The 21,619-nt window shown below is 34.5% G+C and overlaps 1 protein-coding gene across 5 annotated transcripts in view; it reads left to right on the forward strand.

The window, feature by feature from the left end:
- LOC149770074 (uncharacterized) overlaps positions 1–21,619 on the forward strand; it is a 55,125-nt gene that overhangs the window by 24,043 nt on the left and 9,463 nt on the right. For 4 of the 5 annotated variants that reach the window (XM_089949444.1, XM_089949447.1, XM_089949446.1 and 1 more), the window contains exons 5-14: positions 1,423–1,516; positions 3,063–3,230; positions 4,353–4,464; positions 5,411–5,520; positions 6,980–7,037; positions 8,038–8,173; positions 11,306–12,198; positions 14,355–14,588; positions 15,070–15,158; positions 21,392–21,507. In XM_089949444.1, coding sequence (XP_089805570.1) covers positions 1,423–1,516; positions 3,063–3,230; positions 4,353–4,464; positions 5,411–5,520; positions 6,980–7,037; positions 8,038–8,173; positions 11,306–12,198; positions 14,355–14,588; positions 15,070–15,158; positions 21,392–21,507 — 2,010 coding nt within the window. The remainder of the gene's footprint in view (positions 1–1,422; positions 1,517–3,062; positions 3,231–4,352; positions 4,465–5,410; positions 5,521–6,979; positions 7,038–8,037; positions 8,174–11,305; positions 12,199–14,354; positions 14,589–15,069; positions 15,159–21,391; positions 21,508–21,619) is intronic. The other variant, XM_089949448.1, reaches the window with a different exon arrangement.

Here is a 21,619-nt window from a genome sequence, read left to right on the forward strand (position 1 = left end):
TCAATGTGTGATGAACCCCAGGAATGAAAACAATTGGCACAAATGTTCCTGTGCCACAAACCATGACCAAACTATTGGATTTTTTTTTTGCATTTGAGAAAAGAAGGCACCCATTGATTTGGGGGTCAGTAGGTCAATGTCAGTCACGGGACAAAAACGAAAAATTGTTTCTGCAGATTCTTGACTATGTTGCTGCAACAGAATTTATGGGTGACTTGAACTTTGTGTTCAAAAGGTCAAAGATCATGGTCATTGTGACTCCAGCAAATGGGTTTTGCAAGTATTTTGTTCAAATGTAATTCCTTGATCTTTTTTTTTTTGGCTGCACTTAGGATAAGAAGTAAATTTAAAGATGCTGGGTCTAATGATCAGGGGTCATGTTCATTTTAAGTGTGAAAAAAACAAAAAAATTAGTGGCCATCTTGAAAATTTTGTTGTTACTGCTACTCTTGAATTGATGGTAATATCACAATGGACTTTATACAAAATGACTTATGTTGTCTAGTTGGACCTAAATGAAAGTGGATCTGCTCAGACATCCAATATGGCCACCACAGTGGTCATTTTGAAAAACTTGAAATCACTACTTTGCCTGAATGAACATGGTTTTTTCACTGAGAGACATATAATGCTATTGGTCTGACTTCAAGTATGGCCACCACAATTGCCATCTTGAAAGTCTTGTTTTGGCTACTTCATCTAGATTTTTTGTCATATTGACATCATGCTTTCACCAAAAAAGACCTGTGATGTTTGGTTGGTCCTAAAGGGAGATGGTACCAATCTCATCTCCAATATGGCCACTGTGGCAGTCATCTTGAAAATATTGTTACTTATCCAGAATAATGGAAAGTCATATCATAATTAGCATGGAGTTTCGACAAGAAGACTTATGATATTGGTCCTAAATTAAAATGGTGCAAATCTGACATCTGATATGTCCACCACAGCAGCTAATTTGAAAATCAGAGATGGTTTCAGTACTTGGCACTTACAAAGAAGAATGGTCTTTTCTTGAATTACTGGAAATTCTTTTTGACCAGAAGAGTATTAGTCCATTTGAGGTACTCCTAATAATTGTCTTTTTTTCTCTATGGTCAGAAGTATATATGGGTGGACAGACAGTAAATAGGGCTGGGTCTGAAAACCAGAAACGAAGCTATTTCTTTTTAAGGCCTTTTGTAATGATGGTGTGTGTGGGAATATATATATATATATATATATATATATATATATATATATATATATATAAAAATTTGCCACTGAACTTGCCTTACTCTAGGAATAATATTTCAGTTTTTTTATGTCTGTACATTTTGGCAACCTTTATACCATTGACTGTTATTGGCTCCCTATCAACTTATGTCTGAATAAAGAGTATATTTTTCCAATCAGTGTTATGTTGATCATTTTCTTCCACAGGTATGAAGGGGAGGGCTATGAGAAGGAGCCTGCGAGCCTACAAAGTTTAGTTGACATGGACTATATGGATCCCACTATTGAGCCTGATAATCAGGTAAGTGTATGGTCAGTTGTGTCCATGATACAGGGTCTTCTGTAACAAAGTTTAGTTCACATGGACTATATGGATCCCACTGTTGAGCCTGATAATCAGGTAAGTGTATGGTCAGTTGTGTCCATGATACAGGGTCTTCTGTAACAAAGTTTAGTGGAGCAGGACTATATGGATCTCAATGGTGAGCTTAATAATGAAGCAAGTTTATCACGAGTTGTGTACCAGATACAGGGTCTGTTAGAACAAAGTTTGGTGGAATTAGATTGTATGGATGCTACTGTTTAGCCTGATAATCAAGTACATTTGTAGCAAGTTGTATACAATGTACAGGGTCTATTGTGGAACTGAAAATTCAAGGGAGAAATTGAAGAAAAATTGGGGAATATCAAAACTTTGGAGGGATTTTTTAAGGCAGGTCTTGCAAAATAATTTGCAGATTTTCCTCCTTTTGACAAATTTTTCTTGATTTTGCATAAATCCTTAAATTACACATTCTGTTTAGATCCTGCAAGATAGCACTATTTATGCGGCTTGGGGGGACCTGATGTGGGATTTATTCTTTATAAATCCAAAACCCATTGATCTACATTCTCCACACATCTATCACAATTTTCTGTTTTACTTTCTGATATTTTGCTACAAAATGTTACACAGTACAATACCTAATGTTTACTGGAAAATTGTGCTTTTTTATTACATTCTTTTTTTTCCCTGTAACAATTCGGTCAGAAATGTGGTGTATTTTAAGTTTCTTTATTCATAATGAGTCATTTGTCTTCATTTTTTAATGAAAACATGCATTCAACACGCATCATGGAAACTTAAGATTCAGTTTTGATAATAAATCTCTAGTTTTTGGTTGATGTTATCATTACAACTTTTTTTGGTTGTCAAGCAGCAGATGCACCCAAATATTCTTGGCGTTCCCTAGTGCTGTAACTAATATTAAATTAAAAATTTTGGGTTAGTAATTGATCACCCATTTTATCACTTGTATCTAAAAGTTTGCAATTTTAGTGTATCTTGTGTATTACCTGTACTACCCTGTATACAAGTCAGATGGGTTGTAGTATTTTTAGAATTTGTTTGAAATTCTCACTTTGTGGTCTCTTTTTCAACCCATGTTGGTGATGACAATAGAAAATATTTCATGGTTGTTGCGGTTTTAGGGTTTAATGCCATTTTTCAGCACAAGATAGGTTATGCATAGCAGCCAGTATAACTGGTGGAGGAAGAACCCTGGAAAACCACCAACCCATGAGAAGTTACTGGCAAGCTTTCTCGCATACCTACGTTAGCTGAGCCTGAGACTCGACCCCACACAAACAGAGGTGAGATGGCAGTGATCTGGAATGGTGAGTGCTTTAGACCACTTGGCCAATCGGGGCCCCTATGTCATGATAACATCAATTATGAATTGAATACAGATGATGAGTATGAACAGTAAAAGCAAGTATTTGTTTCAGAAACCATGTTTTACTTGTTTGGCACTAAATATTAAAGATAGTTATTGTTTGGTAAAATCATCATCCAAATATTTTTACAGCAATTCCAACCTTCTGGGCCATCGCAGAAGAAAAAGAAACGGAAAATGATGAGGGAAAAGTTTCAAGCCCAGCAACAGCATCGTGAACCAAAGAAAAAACCTCTTCTTGCAACACCAATGGATGAAAGGCCACTTTGTCGATTCTTTAAAGAGGGAAAGTGTGCCAAAGTAAGTACAAGATAAAGGCAACTTATAATATCAAGTTTAAGGATTAATATGTTTAAAAATCTTTTCATGCAGCCTTCACTAAAATTCCACTGAAAACTATTTAAGCTGGTATAATTTATCTTGATAATTCAAGAATATTCTTGGTGGTCCCTGTGCTTAAATTGCGGATATTGTGATGCCCTCCTCTTAATACATCTGTCCATCTGACCAAAGTGATGATGTCCTAAATTGCGTGATGGATATTGACCAAACTTGGTCTATAAATTGTCCATGAAATAACAATCAGAGTATGATTTTTTGACCCCCTCACCTGGCATCCCTGGGAGGTAGTCAGAGGTCAAATATACAAAAATAGCATTTGCTGTGATTTTTAATATATCCAGCGGTAACTTTTAACTTTTAACATGCTGTCATAACAAACACACAAGTGTGCATGCACGCACACACACAAGCGTGCACACACACACTACTATGATCTTAAAGTAATAGAAAAGAACAAAAACCAACAACTTTTGTAGAATTCCACAAATATCTTATTTCCCTAGAATAAAAAGTGAAAATTTAAAAAGAACTTGTAATATTTTAAAAAAAAGTTCCATCACCAGGGCTAATGAATGAATTTCTAATTCAGTTACACTGGTGTTTGAAATAAGATCCAACACTGGATGTGTTGATGTGCTTTTAATAGCATGTAATGTGGAGATGTGCCAACAGTATTTTGATGAATCACAATAATATAATCTAAGATGTCCTTGTCTGAATTCATTACAATTCAAGGTTTATGTTTCTTTCCAAAAATAGTATTTAAGAGCACTTTGAATTTCCATTGAATAATAATTTGAATAAATAATTCCACTTAATCAAATACTGAAGCCAACAATACAGATGATTTCTGTTTCAAATATTATCGCAGGAAAGAGTAATTTCTCAAGTAAACAAGATTTTATATTAAAAAAGCTAAGGCACAAAAGAAAAGCCAGACGAGTGGCAGAAAATTAGAATAGATTTACCTGTTAGTCTTAATTTAGCACCACTTAGCATTAGAAATGAAATTGTTTAAACTAATCTTTGTCAAAACTAAGCAGAACATTTATTTCTTACTAATTTCTTTCTTTATTTCAGGGAAGAGACTGTCCATTTAATCATGATTTTCAACCGCCAAGGAAGCCATATTTGTGCAAATTTTATTTGCAATCCTTTTGCTCCAAGGGAGAGAACTGTGTGTATATGCATTATATCCTTTCTGAAGTGGTACATAGAAAAATTAAAATGCCCTTAAATGTATGTACTTTGTAGAAGGGTAGTGGTTTGTTATGTAAGGTAGTGCAGAGATGCCAGCACTTCTGATACTGGCAGAATCATTCATATTTTAACCCTAAACAACTGCATTATAATCATATCATTTAAATTGCAGTTTTCCCGTCTTATAAAATTTTATATTGGAACTGTAACTTGAATTGCAGTATCTATCTAGATTCATTAAATATTTGTGATGTCCAATTTTAATTATTTTGTCAATGTACTAAAATGTTTGTATTACAAAAGCAATTGAAGATTGACCAGTAATATTTTGTGAGCTTAGCGCCCCAATTCATCTGAGAACAATGAGGAAAGATACTGAAGCAGATGGAATGTTCAAATCCCAATAATTATGCTGGCATTCCTGTATCACATCAGTAGGTGTTGGCTCTCTTCATAGAGGTCGTATCTTAGAAATAATTTTTTATTTGTTTCTTTAACATACACTTGTAAAATAACACAATGTTAATTCAATGCCACATGTTGTATCTAATCTTCTCTTGGTAATTGTTGTTATTGAGAATTAAGAACATTAATGACTAGATACATATGTATGTAGTGCAGCACCATGTCCTTATATTTTTTAAATGATTCATTTCATCCAGTCCTTCTCTCTAGCCCTTTGTCCATAGAAGCACAAGTGAAAATTCTTCTTTTTCCCCTTGACATGAAGTTCTTGATCTTGAATCCTGTGGGACTTTGACAAAACATGTACATCCATTAATCAATAGGTTCACATTTTTACTCCTTTTCAAAGAAATATCATTTGTTGAATTTATTTATTTGATGTAATTTTCATAAATGCATGAAATAAAACATTTAGTTTTACTTACTGTTATGTAAATGATAGCTATGAAAGAAGACTCCTTAACACATTGTACCTGAATTTCCATGCAAATTTTTCCACTTGCATAACAGTTGCCATGATGGAGATAACTGTCGATTTTCTCATGATCCTCTAACAGAAGAACTGGAAGAAGCCCTTCACAGGGTGAGTATTAATGATGGTTCCAGGCAGAGATGGGGGAAGTTTCCTTTTAAAATGTCTGATATTATCCTAAGAAATACACGTATGCTGACTTAGAAGTAAAAATTACAACATGTTCTGGTGCCCAGAATCAAGAGTTTCATACACATGTTGAAAAAAATAAGGATTTTTCTTGGTTTCATATTTATAACATTCTCAGCAAATGAAAGTTTTACTGCTCTCCCACATTATATCGTGTCTTGTTATAGCATGATTCCAGATATAATGCAGTGCTACTATGGATCCCATCACCAAAATCACAACTAAATTGATATACAAAATGGATTGAAAGAAAATCAGCTGAAACTTAGACTTATACTTTTATTTATATTTCCAAACACCAATTATTTAACAGATTTTGATAATGCCTTCTATGCCACTGTTGGGAATATTATTTTTTTCTCAGTGTATTGCTGTTCTGTACATATTGCACTCAATATATGGTTTGGTACATAACGTAGTCAGCTGTTAAAGACCCTGATTACCACATTATAATGAGGGAGACCTACTTGCGAAGCTGACATTTTAAACTCCTCATGAGCTGCTGGAGAAATGATTGAGTTATCTCCCTTATGCTGCTTTAATATTACTGGGGCTAAAATTATGACTTTGCCGTTTTATAACACAAAAGTAAAATTTAAATTAGTTGTTGAACTAATATGGAATTATGAATACATTATTCAGTATTGGAATAACAGTAAAGCTGTGACTTTGTCATCCTTGTATATTGTCATACCTAGTCAGTATATGCATAAACATAATAATTGGCATGAAAATAGTTTCAAGCAATATATTTCACTATTGTTGCCATAAATATTTGTAAAAAATGATGCAAAGTAGTAATGCATTAAACTCTATTTGCAGTCACCTACTTGCGTTTATTGATAGACTTTGGAATTGATATTTTTTCATCCATTGTAATATAGATCAGTTTGCTGATTTTCCTGGAATAAAAAATGGTCAAATGTCTGAAAGCTATCAGCATATAATGCTATCAAATTTTAAGTTAAAACATCTCTTTGAAAAATTCTTGTCCATGAGGCTATTAATTCATTATGTAATTCAGTTTTTCCACTATAGGCTTAGAGCATTGAAATGCCAATATATAAAAACAAATGTAGATTGGAATAGAAGGAATTTTATTTCATATGCCACAGTGACCAGACTAGGTTCTGTGAAAGTAATTTGTTATGAGCACTACACTCTAAAAAAGTCTTTTTTTAAAAATTTTATGAAGACATATATTTGTCTGAAATTGTGTTTAAAGACACCATGTGTTTACTATTTCATATGTACAAGTCATGTTCCTTTGAAATTATAAGAGTAAATAGCATTTGTTGATAACATTTCTCGTTTTCAAAAATGTACACAAATGTTATTTCTTCTGAGGTATTTTCCTAATATACATTATGTAACTTTTCAGCATGTGGATGATGAGAGAGAAGAAGATTTCCCTCGGGGAAAGAGACCAAGCCTTCTAGGTATGAAAATATTAGTGTAGTCACCCATTTATCTTGGGCTCTGGTCAAATCTGTTCGTACTTTTCTTACTTTGAGACATAAAAAAATAAGTTACTTTACATGTTCATCCTTGTATATGTTCTTTTGGATCCCCTCCAGCAACCATGGAGATGCAGCCAAGATTTGTCATCATTGATTCATCCTTACGAAAGTGCCATTATCAAGTATGATCACCCTCAATTTCAGTTAACAGACAGACAAGTGACTAGTAATCACAGTGTCTGCAATTGTACCGTATGTATGAAAATAACTTTTGTAATTTATTAGGCATGTTGAGATTGAGACATCTGTTTAAAGATATGTTTGATAAGTTTTGATTAAAGGGAGGGGTATGAGGTTTTGACTGCATGTGTATTATATTAATTATATTGAATATGATAGCTATACAAATGATTATTCATTTTTACATGTAATTTCTCTACCTGTGAAATGTATGTGTAAGTTAATATTTAATTTTTTTAAATAAAAATAAGTGCGAATCTATTGAGGATGATTCTGCTCTAAAATGCAGGCTCGAGCAAACTTTAAATAATGACAATGCATTTTCTGAACATGTTTTTTTTTAATGAGTAAGCATTTTCATTATACCGACATTTTAACAATATCATCAGCATTTAAGCCATGTAATTTGATTGAATGTTGGGTACTATTTTTTTTATACACATGATTATTAAAAAATGCTTGTGCTGTTTTTCAGTTAAGTTAGATAGGATATGGTAATATATCTGAAGGATTTATTTTATGTATCTTGATTAGGTCCTGTTTGTCTCAAGTAGCAGTATGGAAAGATTATGCACAGACCATTCAGTGCAAACAAATTAAATTTAGTAGGCATCTTTGTAACCATATGGCTAGGTTTTATATTAGGATAGATTAGTGATTTTTTAAAATATTGTTTAAATATATTTTTGAATATTTGGGACTGGACATCAGAAACTAGACTTGTTTTTACATTTAACAGGTTCTCCTCCAGTTGTAGATCCAGAAGCTCTGGAACGTATCAAGAATATACCATCCCTTTTTGATATCAAGGTTTATCCACCTGGTCAGAGTCCAAAGAAGAAGTTACAGAACCATGAGTCCCAAGCTGCTAACAGGTTTTATATATTAACCATCATTTCTGTATTTTTATGCAAGTCATTAGTAGTGTGTTTTGAATTGTCGTTCAGACTAAATGATTTGATGCAGCAAATTCTGAAAATTGTATTAAAAATCAATGTTTTTCATATTTGCTTGTAAGGTCATATGAGTGACAGTCTGTTGTTGGTCATGTTTTGTTTTACATCCACTTTTTGACACCTGTCCTTGATCACAAGTTTATTATTGCTACTCCTAACCACTTAGAGGATTGCCATGCAACTTTATGCACATTCCTCCCTAGGTCTAGTTGGTCCTAAATGAAACTGATTCTGCTCAATACTTGTACCACTGCAGCCATCTTGAAAATCTTTTTGCTTCTCCTCCAGAAGAGATAGTCATATCAACATGAGGTTTTCACAAAAAGTTGGCCCTGAATTAAAATTGTGCTGATTGACAGTACTGCCTGAAAATTAGTCTGGAGTAAGAACAGACTTGTTCCCGCCTGTGAAAAGACCAGTAATTCTTTAAACATTGATGAAAATTTGGGGGTGGGTTGGAGGGAACAAAAGCATGAATTTTCACCTAGCACATGAAGACAAGAAAAATATGTCATTATGTCAAACTTGAACTATTAGGAGTTTAATATATCAAGTTCTAAGTGGAATTTTTTGAGGTTGTGGAACTCTGACAGTTCAGATTCAAATGCTGTATGGATCGTTTGGTTGTTTGCCCTAAAAACATATTTTTGCAGTCGATCCAAACACTCAAGCAATCAGATTGGTGAAGTAAACTGGTTACCCATTAGATCACTCCATATAGGTATCTTTTCTTATGTTGAAGTTAAGAAAACCAGTCTTGCATCACAATACCAACAAGATTGCACTGTATGGTCTCGGTAAATGCAGGAGCATATTGATAGAGCTTATCTTTCCAAGTTCCTCTTTTGATATGCAAATTTAATGAAAATGTATTTTAACCTTTCTTTATTATTTGGTATTTTGCATAATTTTCACTGGGAACATGGTGCTAAGTGTTTGCATTAGAACAGCATTGAAATATATTTCTTCAAGAATCATCTCACCAACTCTATGGGCCAGTTGTTTCTGTTTTTGCTAATTTGTAGCTGTGAGTGATGGATTTATGCAGGCAACTGAGATGACTAACTTGAACTTGGTTGATTTTTCAAAATTTGATTATGTGGTAGGTTCTTTTCTGGAGCTTTGGCTGTGTCTTTTCTAACACCAAAAATTGAGACCAATTTACATTCCCCCTAGTGGTAAGTGATCATTAGTGATGAAGAGTAAAATCAGCATGTTTGTATAATCTTTATGAAACGAAATGCAAACAAATTTCAAGTAGAAATTAATGTTTTTCATTAAAGAGAAACACTTGTCAGCACTGAATCTGCACTAGTCTGAACAGGAGATTTGTTGAGATAAAAACTGAACTGTTAAAACATTTTACTCACCAGTTTGAATTGGGCAGGTGAATTTTCATCATCTTTTGAAATGACTAGGTAATTTTCATGGGGTACCAATTTTCGTGGATTTTGTTGTTGCCATGGACTACAAATTTAGGGACCAAACTAAAAATTAGCCACATTGATAGGGTTTTAAGGTCCACTAATGCAGTGCTCCGATCTTCCTTTTCCTAAATAGTTTGCATATGAGGCAGGCAGAAACAGAAGAGTGATTCCATTGTTCTCAGTTTAGTAATTTAATTTAAGCACATTCATGGGCTTGGAACCAATCAAATGTTACCAATGCATGCTAATTGCATTGAGCAAGGGGCAGCTGGTCGCATGTTTGGTTCCCATGTTCAAACTGACAGGGATCTAAGTTGAATTTTATGGCTCTTCAGCCACTGTGTTAATGCCATGGTCATCAGAAAATACTGGTGGTGCAGCTTTATAAACAATTTTTTAAGGAAGAAATTGTGCATGTGTACTTTAATAACTGATTAATGTTGTTTGCTACATTGGCTCCCTTTGAAGTTGACGAAATTTAACTTGACAGTTATTTCATTTGTGCTCATGCAGGTGCTTTAAGCATTGAAGTAACTGCTTTTTGGTTTTGTTTTGTTTATTTAATATTCTTCATTTTGGGTATCTGTAGAGGCTAATCCATGAAATTAAATACCTACAAATATGTAAAAATTTGACAGGCATCACCATGAAATTAAGTACCATGAAAATAAATGAGTTAGACTGGTTATTCTCTCTGGGGTTTTTTTGGTCTTGTAAATAGTGTTATTCCAATTACTGATTATAATTGATCATCAATTGATTGAGCTAAGCAAAAAGATAATTGATAATGAAACTCCATAATCGATGGTGTGGAAAGTGAGACTACATTTAAGTTGCATGCAAAAAGAAAAAAGGTTAGTAAAACTCCTGTGTAAATGGTAAGCTATAGGATTTCCAATCTGCTACAGTCAATCTGAGTTATTAATTCCTATCACAACTTCTAAATATAAAACCATAACGTACCCTGTATGGGCAAACTTTCAGTGATTAGGACCATACAGCCATGATCACATGATTTTGCTGTTTCATTATTGAGTTAATAAATTTAAGCAAATTTTGATGATTTGTTTCAGTTTAAATGTAAAATCATTTGTAGTATTTATAAATAATGACACAAGAAAAGCATGTCCTTCTTTACTTTAAATGATAAACACATCACATATGAATGAAAGGGTTTGGGGGATTGCAACAGCATTTCAGCTACATAAGACTATCAGCCATCAAATGTTGCTTTCATTGAACAAAGTTGTAGAAGAAAAATAACAGAAATTTGTTATATATTTGTATCTAGTTAATGTATCCTGTACATTTATTAACATTTTGAACTCGTGATCAAATGAATAACTGTATAACAAACAAAAATTAAAATTTCCTCTTAGTAACCAATTATAATCAGTTATCAGCTGGTTAAGTGGAACCATTCTTCACTTATGAAATTATGACTGATTCCCATCTCTACTTGTAAATGTTTTTACAACACAGCTGCCTCATGATGCATATTTAAGGTTGGGCAAGGCAGTAATAATAGTATTTGATGAATTCAATTTTCCATTTTTGTATGCCTTTTTTAAAAAAAAATTCTTGTGCTATAGCATTTGATACATTTGTTTGTTCTCCCCTTCAGGCCAGCAGGATTCTACTCTGAGGCGAACATCTCTCCACCCAACAAAGGTCCACCTCGTTTCCCTGGCCCAGGACCTGAGCAAGGTGGCCCACCCCAACAAGTCCCTCTATCAAGGCCCCCATTTATGCAGAGGCCTGGACCAGGAATGGGTCCTAGAGGGCCTGGACCTATGGGCCCAGGTCCAAATCAGGGTCAAATGCAAGGTCATATGGGCCCATCTCAGAGTGGGCCAATGGGTCCAGGCTCTGGACCAGGACCTAGAGGTCCCCCAGTGTCAGGAGGGCAGAATATGAATCAATTGAATATGATTAGTGCAATGGGCCCAGCCGTCGCTCTGGTTGGTGCTATTTTAAGACATGCTGCTCCAGCTATGCTACAGAGGTTTAGAGCTCCAGGATCCCAGGGGCAAGGCCCACATTCAGATATGTCTGAGAATTGGCATGGAGATCATTTGGGTGGAGATCCCCATCAGATGAGTGGTGACTCCCAGCACTTAGGCAGAGACCCACGTCAGGTGGATGGAGATCCACGTCAAATGAGTGGAGATCCAAGGCAAAGATTGATGGATAGTGGCCCAGGAATGATGGCAAGACAAATGGGCTCTAATGCAGTGGACCCACGTTTAGGGGGACAATCACGGATGGATGATCAGGATGGAAACACAACCTTTCAAAGTCCAACACATCCTACAGATTTTCTTGATATGGACATGCAGGATATTGATCTTCGGCAAAAGAATATGGGGGATGTTGATTTACGTGAAGATGTGGATATGCGAGATATGGGTGATAGGGACATTAGAGATCAGGACCTGAGAAATAGGGAGATGAGAGACAGTGACATGCGAATGAAACAGTCACCTGACCATACCAAACCAAATGATGAGACTCGAGGTATATTTGCATGCTTTTGTTTTAAACATAGAATTTTGTGTATAGTGTCAGACAAAAACTACAGTAAATTAAAAGTTATTTCAAGATCATTGGTCTGTGGAACACTTTCCAATATTTTCTAGTCCTTAGCTACTGAATATTTGCTAAGTCTTTAAATAAGAATTAAATTTTAAATTGTACTTTTCAGACCAAAACTTTACAAACTCTCATGATCTTTATTGCTGTTTAACAAGAATATATGTTACCGACAGTTGCAACATTAATGTAGCACAGTTTAACCTGTGCAGAGTACATACATACAAAGACGTTTTGAAAGCATTTATTCATGGGTGAAAAAATATATGCATATTATTTTCAATGTATTATGATGGAGATAATATTAAATAATTAAATTCTTCCAGTTTTTTTAGTTGAACTGCGTGTGTATATTAAAAATCTATTTTTCTGGTAAAATTTACTTGGACCAAATTCACAGAATGTGCCCAAAAAATCTATGATTAGTTTGTATAAAATAGCTGACTACTTTACCTCTTTTGATGTAGGCTTGGTTTGCTATTGTAACATCATTGCAGAACAGGCCAAACATCCATTGCTGCCGAAGTGTATTGATTGAATGTTCATTTGAAAGCAAAAGATATTTTTTCTTTGCTGTGTAGGGTCATGGCTTGTGATTAGAAAAAGGCAATTTCTTTTACACAGAGAAGTAGCTTATTATTCCTTTAGCAAATTTGATATATTTTTTCAAACAATTTGACAGTGCACTTGAAAATAGGTAACTGTTCAATGAGACGTTTCTCAGGTTAATGTTTGTTGTTCTATCTTTGGTGCAAAAGAGCTGTCACGATCAGAGTTCAGTCGTAAGTTCAAGTCGCATGTTTATGATCACTTTGTGAAAGGCTCCTTTTTTGCTGACTTGCATCCATCACAAGTTCAGATCATAATCACAGGACTTAGTGTCATCTTGCCAAAACGGCATCTTGAAAATGTCAGTATCTAAACTTGTCCTGAATGGATGGTCATATCGACCTTGGCTTCTCTGTGAAAGATACCTTGTGGTATCTGGTTTTAAATTTTAAAGGATAAAAGTGATAAAATGTGAATCAATCAGTTACATTGCATCTAACCAGGATGTGTCAAAAAAGCTATGTGAGTACTGCTTATTCTAACTAAAAAGCTTTCTGATGATGTACCACCAGAGAAAATCTTTGACTTTTTAAGTGAATGCAGTTTATCTAAAATGTTATGATCTTTTATTTCAAAGATTTTATATTTTTTACCTGTACATTTTTTGTTATATTACCCTTTTTGTTTTGTAGTTTTATGGTGTGTATGACACAATTTTTTTAGTGCAACTAGTACTGTAAGTTTTACATGATAATTTGCATATCAGCAAATGACTTTGCTTTGGCATTTTTTTCTTCAGGTTATTACTCTTTTGTTCAAGGTATTTCCCTTTGTAGGTTTATGCTATGTATAGCATAATCCTGTTGATGCAACCAGTTCCCCTCAAATTTGTTGTCTTTTTTTTGTCTTGTAGTACGGTGTATGAATATTTTTTTCTTCAGAACAAATAGTCCCCCATCTTTTAGCTCTACTAGTTATAGACCAGAAGAACACGTGGAATGGCCTGTAGTCCGTCTTCTGTCCATCTCTTAGCACACATTCACTATTACTACTTGTCCTAAATTGGATGGAGGATTGCCGTGAAATTTTACAGATACATCTGAAGATTTTGTTGGTCCTAAATGGAAAAGGGTGCAACTCTGATATGCACATTGCTGCTACATTGACTATTTTGACAATCATTTTATGGCCAGTCCTGAACAAATGGTCATATCAACATCAGGTTTTCACTAAAAGACTAATTGTGATGTGATGTTTTGAATAAGAATAGTACCTGTTGGACATCCAGTATGGCTGCCTTGGTGATAATGACTGAATTAACATGTAGGTTTCACAAAAAGTCTTTAAGATGTCTGGTTGGTCCTAAATGAAAATAGTGCCAATCTGACATCAGTATGGCTGCCACAGCAGCCATCTTGGAAATCCTGTTAATGCTATGCTGGTGAACAAACGAGTATACCACCATACAACTTGACTGAATAGGAGAAGTCTCCTGTTCATGTAAAAATGTTATATCTTCTTGTTTGCTTCAGAAGACGAGTCTTCCAAGGATCACAGGGAGGAAACTATGGAGGACGATGATTCAAGTAGTAAAGACAGTATGAAGAAACCTGGGGGCTTTGAAATTCCCAGCCATTTACCACCCAAACAGAGGGAGTTGTTCATGCGAATACAGCAGCAGCTTCATGCCGAAAATGAGGCGAAAGAACAATCAAAAAACAAAGGCGATGAAGGGAAAACAGATACAAAACGAAGCATGTCTAAAGGTGGAAATATTTATCCATGTACATATTTAATCCAAAGTTGTTAGCATATTTGCTTCTGCCATAAGCACAGTCCATGTTCTATGATGGCTTGTTCGATCAGTATAAACTGTTATTATTTGAATTTTCAGATGTTCTCTGCCCAGTTAAAATGATAGTGCTTTATCGCTGTATGAACACTTACTCTGATAGTGCCATACAGCTTTGAGTCAGTAACCCATTTGGTGTATTCCAGATAGGAAGATCAAGTATCAAGGTGTAAACTTTGTCTTTTGTAGTGCTTTTAGAAAATAACTCATTTTTAAAATAATAAAAGCAATTAGTTTCAAACCTGGGAGTAAAATGCCCAATTTAGTCTATTCTTGTCTAGAGCCCTGCAGTTTCGAAATATTGAATAGTAATCAGACAGTATGTAATTTGATGAACACATATTCAGTATTTGCTGTAAATGCAATTATGTAATGAAACTTTTTCTGTTTTATAGAAGAGGATGATAACTGGTATTCCAGTGATGAAGAAGATGGAGTACCCAAACGAAAATTAACTGATGTACTAAAAAATTTGAATAAACAGGTAATTTACATTATGTCAACTTGAATCTAGTATCAAGTGCGTCTCAGATGCGGAAGGTCACAGGTTCGAACCCCGGCAGTCACACCAAAGACTTATAAAAACGGTACTAGCAGCTGCCTCGCTTGACGCTCAGCATTAAGAGGTTAGTGTAGCATTAAGAGGTTAGAGTTGGGACTGGTCAGCTTGGTGTCAGGATAATGTGACTGGGACAATGATGCTACATGTCTGTGGCATGATGCCCTAATGGTAGACATCACTATAAACTGCCACACTACAGAAATCGTAGCAATATGACTGGAAAATTTATTTGCTGTGCTTAAGATAAAAGGTAGAAAATGCATATCAAGAATTTTAATACCATGTAAAAGCATATGAACTCTCTTATCACATTTTGTAAAATAGTTCATCATTTTTTCAATTTGAGAAATAGATTCAATTTGTAAACTTTAATGTTATGGTATGTTCATGATGGTAGTAGAGCGAAACCCCTCACGACCCAAAACACTTGGAACCAAATTTAATTTTCAGTTTTGGGTGGATTTTAGTTTTCTGATTGTTTCTCAAACATGAAAAAACATTTCTTTGATCGGTGCCTTTGTGACTTGAGAGAAAAAAAAGATTTTATTTATTAAAGAACTTCTTTGTTATTATGTATCAGTACCAAAAGTTGCTTGAATTACATGTATCTTCATTTAAAATAAATTGAGTGAATCTGAGAATACTATTATTACAGTCTTCATTTGCAAAGCATCAACAGTGAGGCTACATGCCTGAGTATAAAAGCAGTGTTGTACAATTTAAAAGGCAGGAAAATGTTATATTGATCATTTATGTAAATGAAGACCATCAATCACATTTCAATAATAAGTTGAAAAACATTTTAAATGGCTTATCTACAAGCGTTAAGTTATTGATAATTTACTTCAAAAGCTGGACTTTTTTCTTGGTTCAGAGACTTCAGATTTAAACCATTGTTGGCCCTAATCTGTGTAGGCATGCATGAAAAGTATTCTTTGAATCTTGCATGCTTTTTGGATATTTTCTCACTGATAAGCCTAATACAGGGTTTGCTAACTGTACATAATATTTCAGAGTGTGTCAGGAATTAAGTAACTGAAATACATTTCCAAGTTTGAAGTGAGTTTTGGTTTTCGGGTTTAAGCTCTACTGATCATAGATCAGAAAACCATATAGTATGGTCTATTGTTCATCATCTGTCATCCATCTGTTAGCACAAGTTTGTTACCGCTATACTTCCTAAACAACTTGATGGACTGACATGAAACTCTATGCATGCAGATCTGCTAACTCTTATGATTTTGCCGTAAGTCTTAGGAAATTTACCCTTAAAATATGGACTTAACGGCATACAAGCAAAAACTACGGAAAAATGATTATTGCCGAAAAGTCCGAAAAATTTGTTCATCCATATTTGATTTGGATCCAGGTTTCATATTAGACATAGTGAAATTGGTGAGGGAACCAGGCTAACTTTACAGCAGCACATCAGACACTTTAAACTGCACATATTTGTTCATGTGAAGCATCTGCATGATCAAACTGTCGATCATAGAATTTTTTTTTAAATGGCATCCAGCAAGCGATGCATGTTTAAGACAAAACAAATGGGGAAATAAGCCTCTTGAAAAGTGTTAATAATCAACACAGAAAAATAAAAAGGAATATTCAGATTTTTGGACATCGTGTGCCAATTTGAGTATGACTCGTGGCAGGAGATATGATTACCGTCATCGTGTGAAATGGAGAAAAGAATATCCAAGAATTACATCAGGTTGAGAGATAGCAACAAGCCATTGAGCTCCATAGGGTTTGGAGCTAAACATTTTGCAACTGTACTAGTGGTAAATAAAGTCTATGCATTCTTTACAAACTTTTCACTTGAACATAATGTTTATTGTCGCTGCACGTTCCGAATACCGAACTTTTAATAATATGTTTTCCAGCTTTACAATAACAGTTTATGGTATTTTGTTACACCTTACTGAAAACTGGTTAAACTTACGGAAAAAAATCAAATGCCTTACTGAGACAGACTCATCAGGGTTGGCAGGTCTGTACATGTGTTCATCCCATAATATAGTTGGTCCTAAATGATAATGATGCAGCTCCAACATCCAATATGGCCACCACAGGTGATCTTGATATTACTGCTCCTGAATTGATGGTTGTATCAGCATGTGGTTTCACGAAAAGACCTTTTTCGATCTCTAGTTGGTCTTAAATGAAAATTGTGCTGATCTGATGTCCAATATTGCTACCATGGCAATTATCTTAAGAATCTTGTCATCACTTCTTGTGAAAGGAAAGACCTATTGAATTCGAGTCTTCACTAAAGACTTTTTATGATGCCTGCTTGTTCCTAAGTGAATATGGTGCTGATCTGATGTCCAATATGGCTGTCACGGTACCATCTTGAAACTCTTGTCGTACTTCTCAATGGATGGTCATATCAACATCGAGTTTTCATCAGAGGTCTTATTTTTATTTTAAATCTAATTACGTCGTACACTTGCTTGTATATGGGTTACACTTTTTTGGTACATTACAGAAAACCACCAAAAAACCACAGCAATAAAAGTTGTGCTTTGTGATTTTTATTATCATCTCATTAATCACATACATTATATAAATTCAAAAATATTCTTAAAAGAAGACTGCTGCATAGGAATAATGTAAAACTACATTTGTCCATCAGACATGCATGTAATTTCCATATTTTCTTTTTATAGCAGCAGTATATGACTTATTTCCCAGAAAACAGACAGGTTTCTTGGAACTTGTCTTACAGATTCATTATATATTGATAAATATATTTAGGTAATGCATCAGTCTGCACTTATTAAAAAAAATGGCACCAGATGGTTAGCAAAATGGACTTTATCAGTGTGACATCTGAATGTACCTTCCAACCCTTACAGTTTTGCCATAAGTCTTATGAAAATGACCCTTAAAATCTGGACTTGCGGAATAAAAGCAATAACTATGGAAAAATGAGTGTTGCAGAAAAATCCAGATAATTGGTTCTTCTTGTTTGATTCAGATCTGGGTTTCATATTAGAATTAGTACAATTAGGGAAACAGACTAACTTGACAGCAGGACCCAGATGCTTAAAACTACACATTTTTGCATGCAAAGCATCTATATGATCAAACTTGATTATAGACATTTAAAAAAATTGGCATCCAGGAAGAGATGCACGTTGAAGATGTAAAGGGATAATAAGCCTCATAAAAAGTGCTAATCAGAACAAAAAATAAAAGGAATATTCAGATTCTTATGAATAAAAGCTGGAAGGGACACAATTATGTTTATTGCACATTATGTGTTAATTTTGTTATTGTAGCTATGCGCAAGCACGGTGGGGATAACTCTAATATGCTTTTGAAAATTAACATTAGACCCAGAAATCAAAACTGGTCCATTTTCACCACACTCTGTGTTAAAGTGATAACTTTGTGGATGGAATTATTGTTTTTTTATGTCGAGTATAAACCTCAAATGTTGTATATCTGCCATTATTTATTAGCGCACAGTTTAGGGCTGGTAAATTGCATTATATTCTCTTATTTGGCCAAATAGATGCTCTACACATATATTTATAGAAAGAGCAATGATTTTGCCATTTTTTTTAATTTTTTTAATTTAAATTTTAGCTGATGCACATTGCGTGAAATTGAAGTTTAAATTAAGTGCATTAGGCATGTAGTCCAAACTGGAAGATACATTGCCAGCATGACGGAAATAGTACAGATGCTTAAACATGTCATTCTAATGGCTCGAAAATATGTTACACTGCAAATTAATGTTAACTTATTCAACAAAATCAGCACACGGTATAACAAATTCATAACTTTTCAAACACTAGATACATAATTTTAATAGGACTGATTACCAGCTTAAGTGGCATAAACTTCGGGACTGCTACTTTGACGATTTTCAGCTCCAACCTACATTCTTATGAATACAACTTAACCCATCATCATCTTGATGAAATGTCATTAAGTATAGACCCAATTTTTAATTTGGTACTTAGCATTTTGGAAGAAATATCTGTGAAATTGAAACAGTGGATACTAACACATATTTTACATTTTTTATTCACCTGGACTGTGCTTCTGTTCAGGAGTGAATCCGATGTGAATCCTAATTGCATGATCAGAGACAATTTGCTCCCAATTAACTTATCTAGGAATTTTTTTAAATAAAAGTTCTAAATGTGTCTTTTTTTTATTGCTTGTATAAATTTATTAATATCTTAGCATTTATTTAGTTGAAGGTATTATAAAAAAAAGTCTCCATTTTTTAAAATACATTTTTGCAGATTTCCTTTTGTTGAGGCAAAAACTGTTGATCTACAAAAGTCAGAAAATTTGATGAGCTGTTATTTTTAGATTTTAATTTTTGGACAGCTACTTGTTTAATATCTTAGGGTTGATGGCGGATAAATATAAAATTGTAATAAGGAAACCATGATTAAATCAAAAAAGTTATTGTTATGCTCTGAAAATAAATTTTTTCAAAATATATTGTGCATAGCTATTGATTGACATCATCTTGTGAAATTGAAAAAAATCCAAGAGAGATAACACCAAGCCATTGAGCTGCATAGGGTTTGGATTTAAAGTTTGAGCAACTGTACTAGTGGTAAATAATGTCTACATGTACTTTTCGAACTTTTCAGTTGAACATAATGGTTACTGTCGCTGCATGTTTTGAATACTGAACTTTTAAATATGTCTTCCAGCTTTACATTGTAATAGCTGTTTATGATATTTTGTTACACCTTACTGAAAAATGGTCAACCTTATGGAAATAAATCAACTGCCTTACTGAGACAGTCTTGTCAGGGCAGGCAGATCAGCATGACTGAAAAATATTAGAGGAAAGGATTCTTTTTGAAATTTCAAACGGCTGATAATAAAAAAGGAGTAAAAGAAGATTATGTGAGTGATGTGATACAGCACGCAGATTTAGCGCATCATCATGCTTATTGCAGAATTTGTGGACTTTATGAACGTTCAGACATGAAGACTAATTAAAGATAATTTGTCAGTATATTTTGCATTTGTTTTCTGGTGGAGATTCACATGCTTTTACTTAATTGCGCTAGTAAATTTAACCAGTTGCAGATCCAAGGTAGTAGCAGTACTAAAAGCGTACACTTTTCGTACCGTTTATTGTAATTCTGGCATGTAATGTATAGGTTGCACTTTCTATGCATGGATTATACTTATACCACTCTATGGGTTGGCGGACTGCTCTGGTGGCCTAGTGGTTAGAGCATCCGCCTTGGATGCGGGAGGTCATGGGTTTGATTCCTGGCTGAGTCATACCAAAGACTTACAAAAATGGTACTAACAGCTGCCTCGCTTGGCACTCAGCATTAAGAGGTTAGTGTTAGGACTTGTCGGCCTGGTGTCAGGATAATGTGACTGGGTGGGACATCATGCTACATGTCTGCAGCATGATGCCTCAGTGCTAGACATCACTATAAACTGCCACATTGCAGACATTATAGCGATATGACTGAAAAATTGTTAAAGCTACATTAAAAATCCAAACACACAGACACACATTCTCCAGGATGATGTAATAAATGAATTTTAATGGTCCTAAATGAAAATAGTGCAGGTAGCTCTTTCATCCAGTATGGCTGCCACAGTGGTCATCTTGAAAATCTTGTAGTCAGTACTCCAGAATGAATGGTCATATCAGCATGGGGCTTTCACTCGAATATTTATGATGGTTGTAAATGACGCTTGTGCTGATATGACTTCAGTATGGCTGCCACAATATCCATCTTTAAAATCTTATTGTTGCTACTTCTATATTTTGTTGGTCATATCAATATTATGCTTTCACCAAAAGACTTCTTATGATGTCTAGTCAGTCCTAGTTGGCAATCTGATGTCCATTACGGCCAGCATTGTCATACATGCCAACCATTACACATTTGATGTAATCATTGTGCTTTTTTTTTCTATGTAGCTAATTATCAACAGATTATAATAAAATATTTATATCTTAACATGACCTTCAGGTCATGTTAACATTATTTCAAGTTTATCTCAAGGTTGAATGTTTCTTCTCATTAAAATCGAAGCAAACTGTAGCAGGAGTATAAGAGCTTAGAGCGCAGTGTTTTTTAGATCCATCATTTTTTGTTCAGGTGTGGACAGTTATTTCATTGTGCTGCTTTAAATTTTCTTAGAGTGCAGAGTCCAATCCCTCACCTGTTTCTTCATCAAGCTCCTCACTGAATGTGATGCAGATGATTAATGCAATTCGCAATCAGAGTACCAAACCCTCTGGACCAGATGGAGACACGTAAGTTTACCAGAGGAAAACATTACCAGTATATTAGTTGTTTATGGCTGTTCAGTATTTTGCAGAAGCAATAGTTTCTGATTGCTTACATTCATGTTATAAAGTTTTACTG

Source organism: Sinohyriopsis cumingii, unplaced genomic scaffold, assembly GCF_028554795.1.
Source record: "Sinohyriopsis cumingii isolate HCF-2022 unplaced genomic scaffold, ASM2855479v2 utg002725l, whole genome shotgun sequence".
Taxonomy (NCBI): Eukaryota; Metazoa; Mollusca; class Bivalvia; order Unionida; family Unionidae; genus Sinohyriopsis; species Sinohyriopsis cumingii.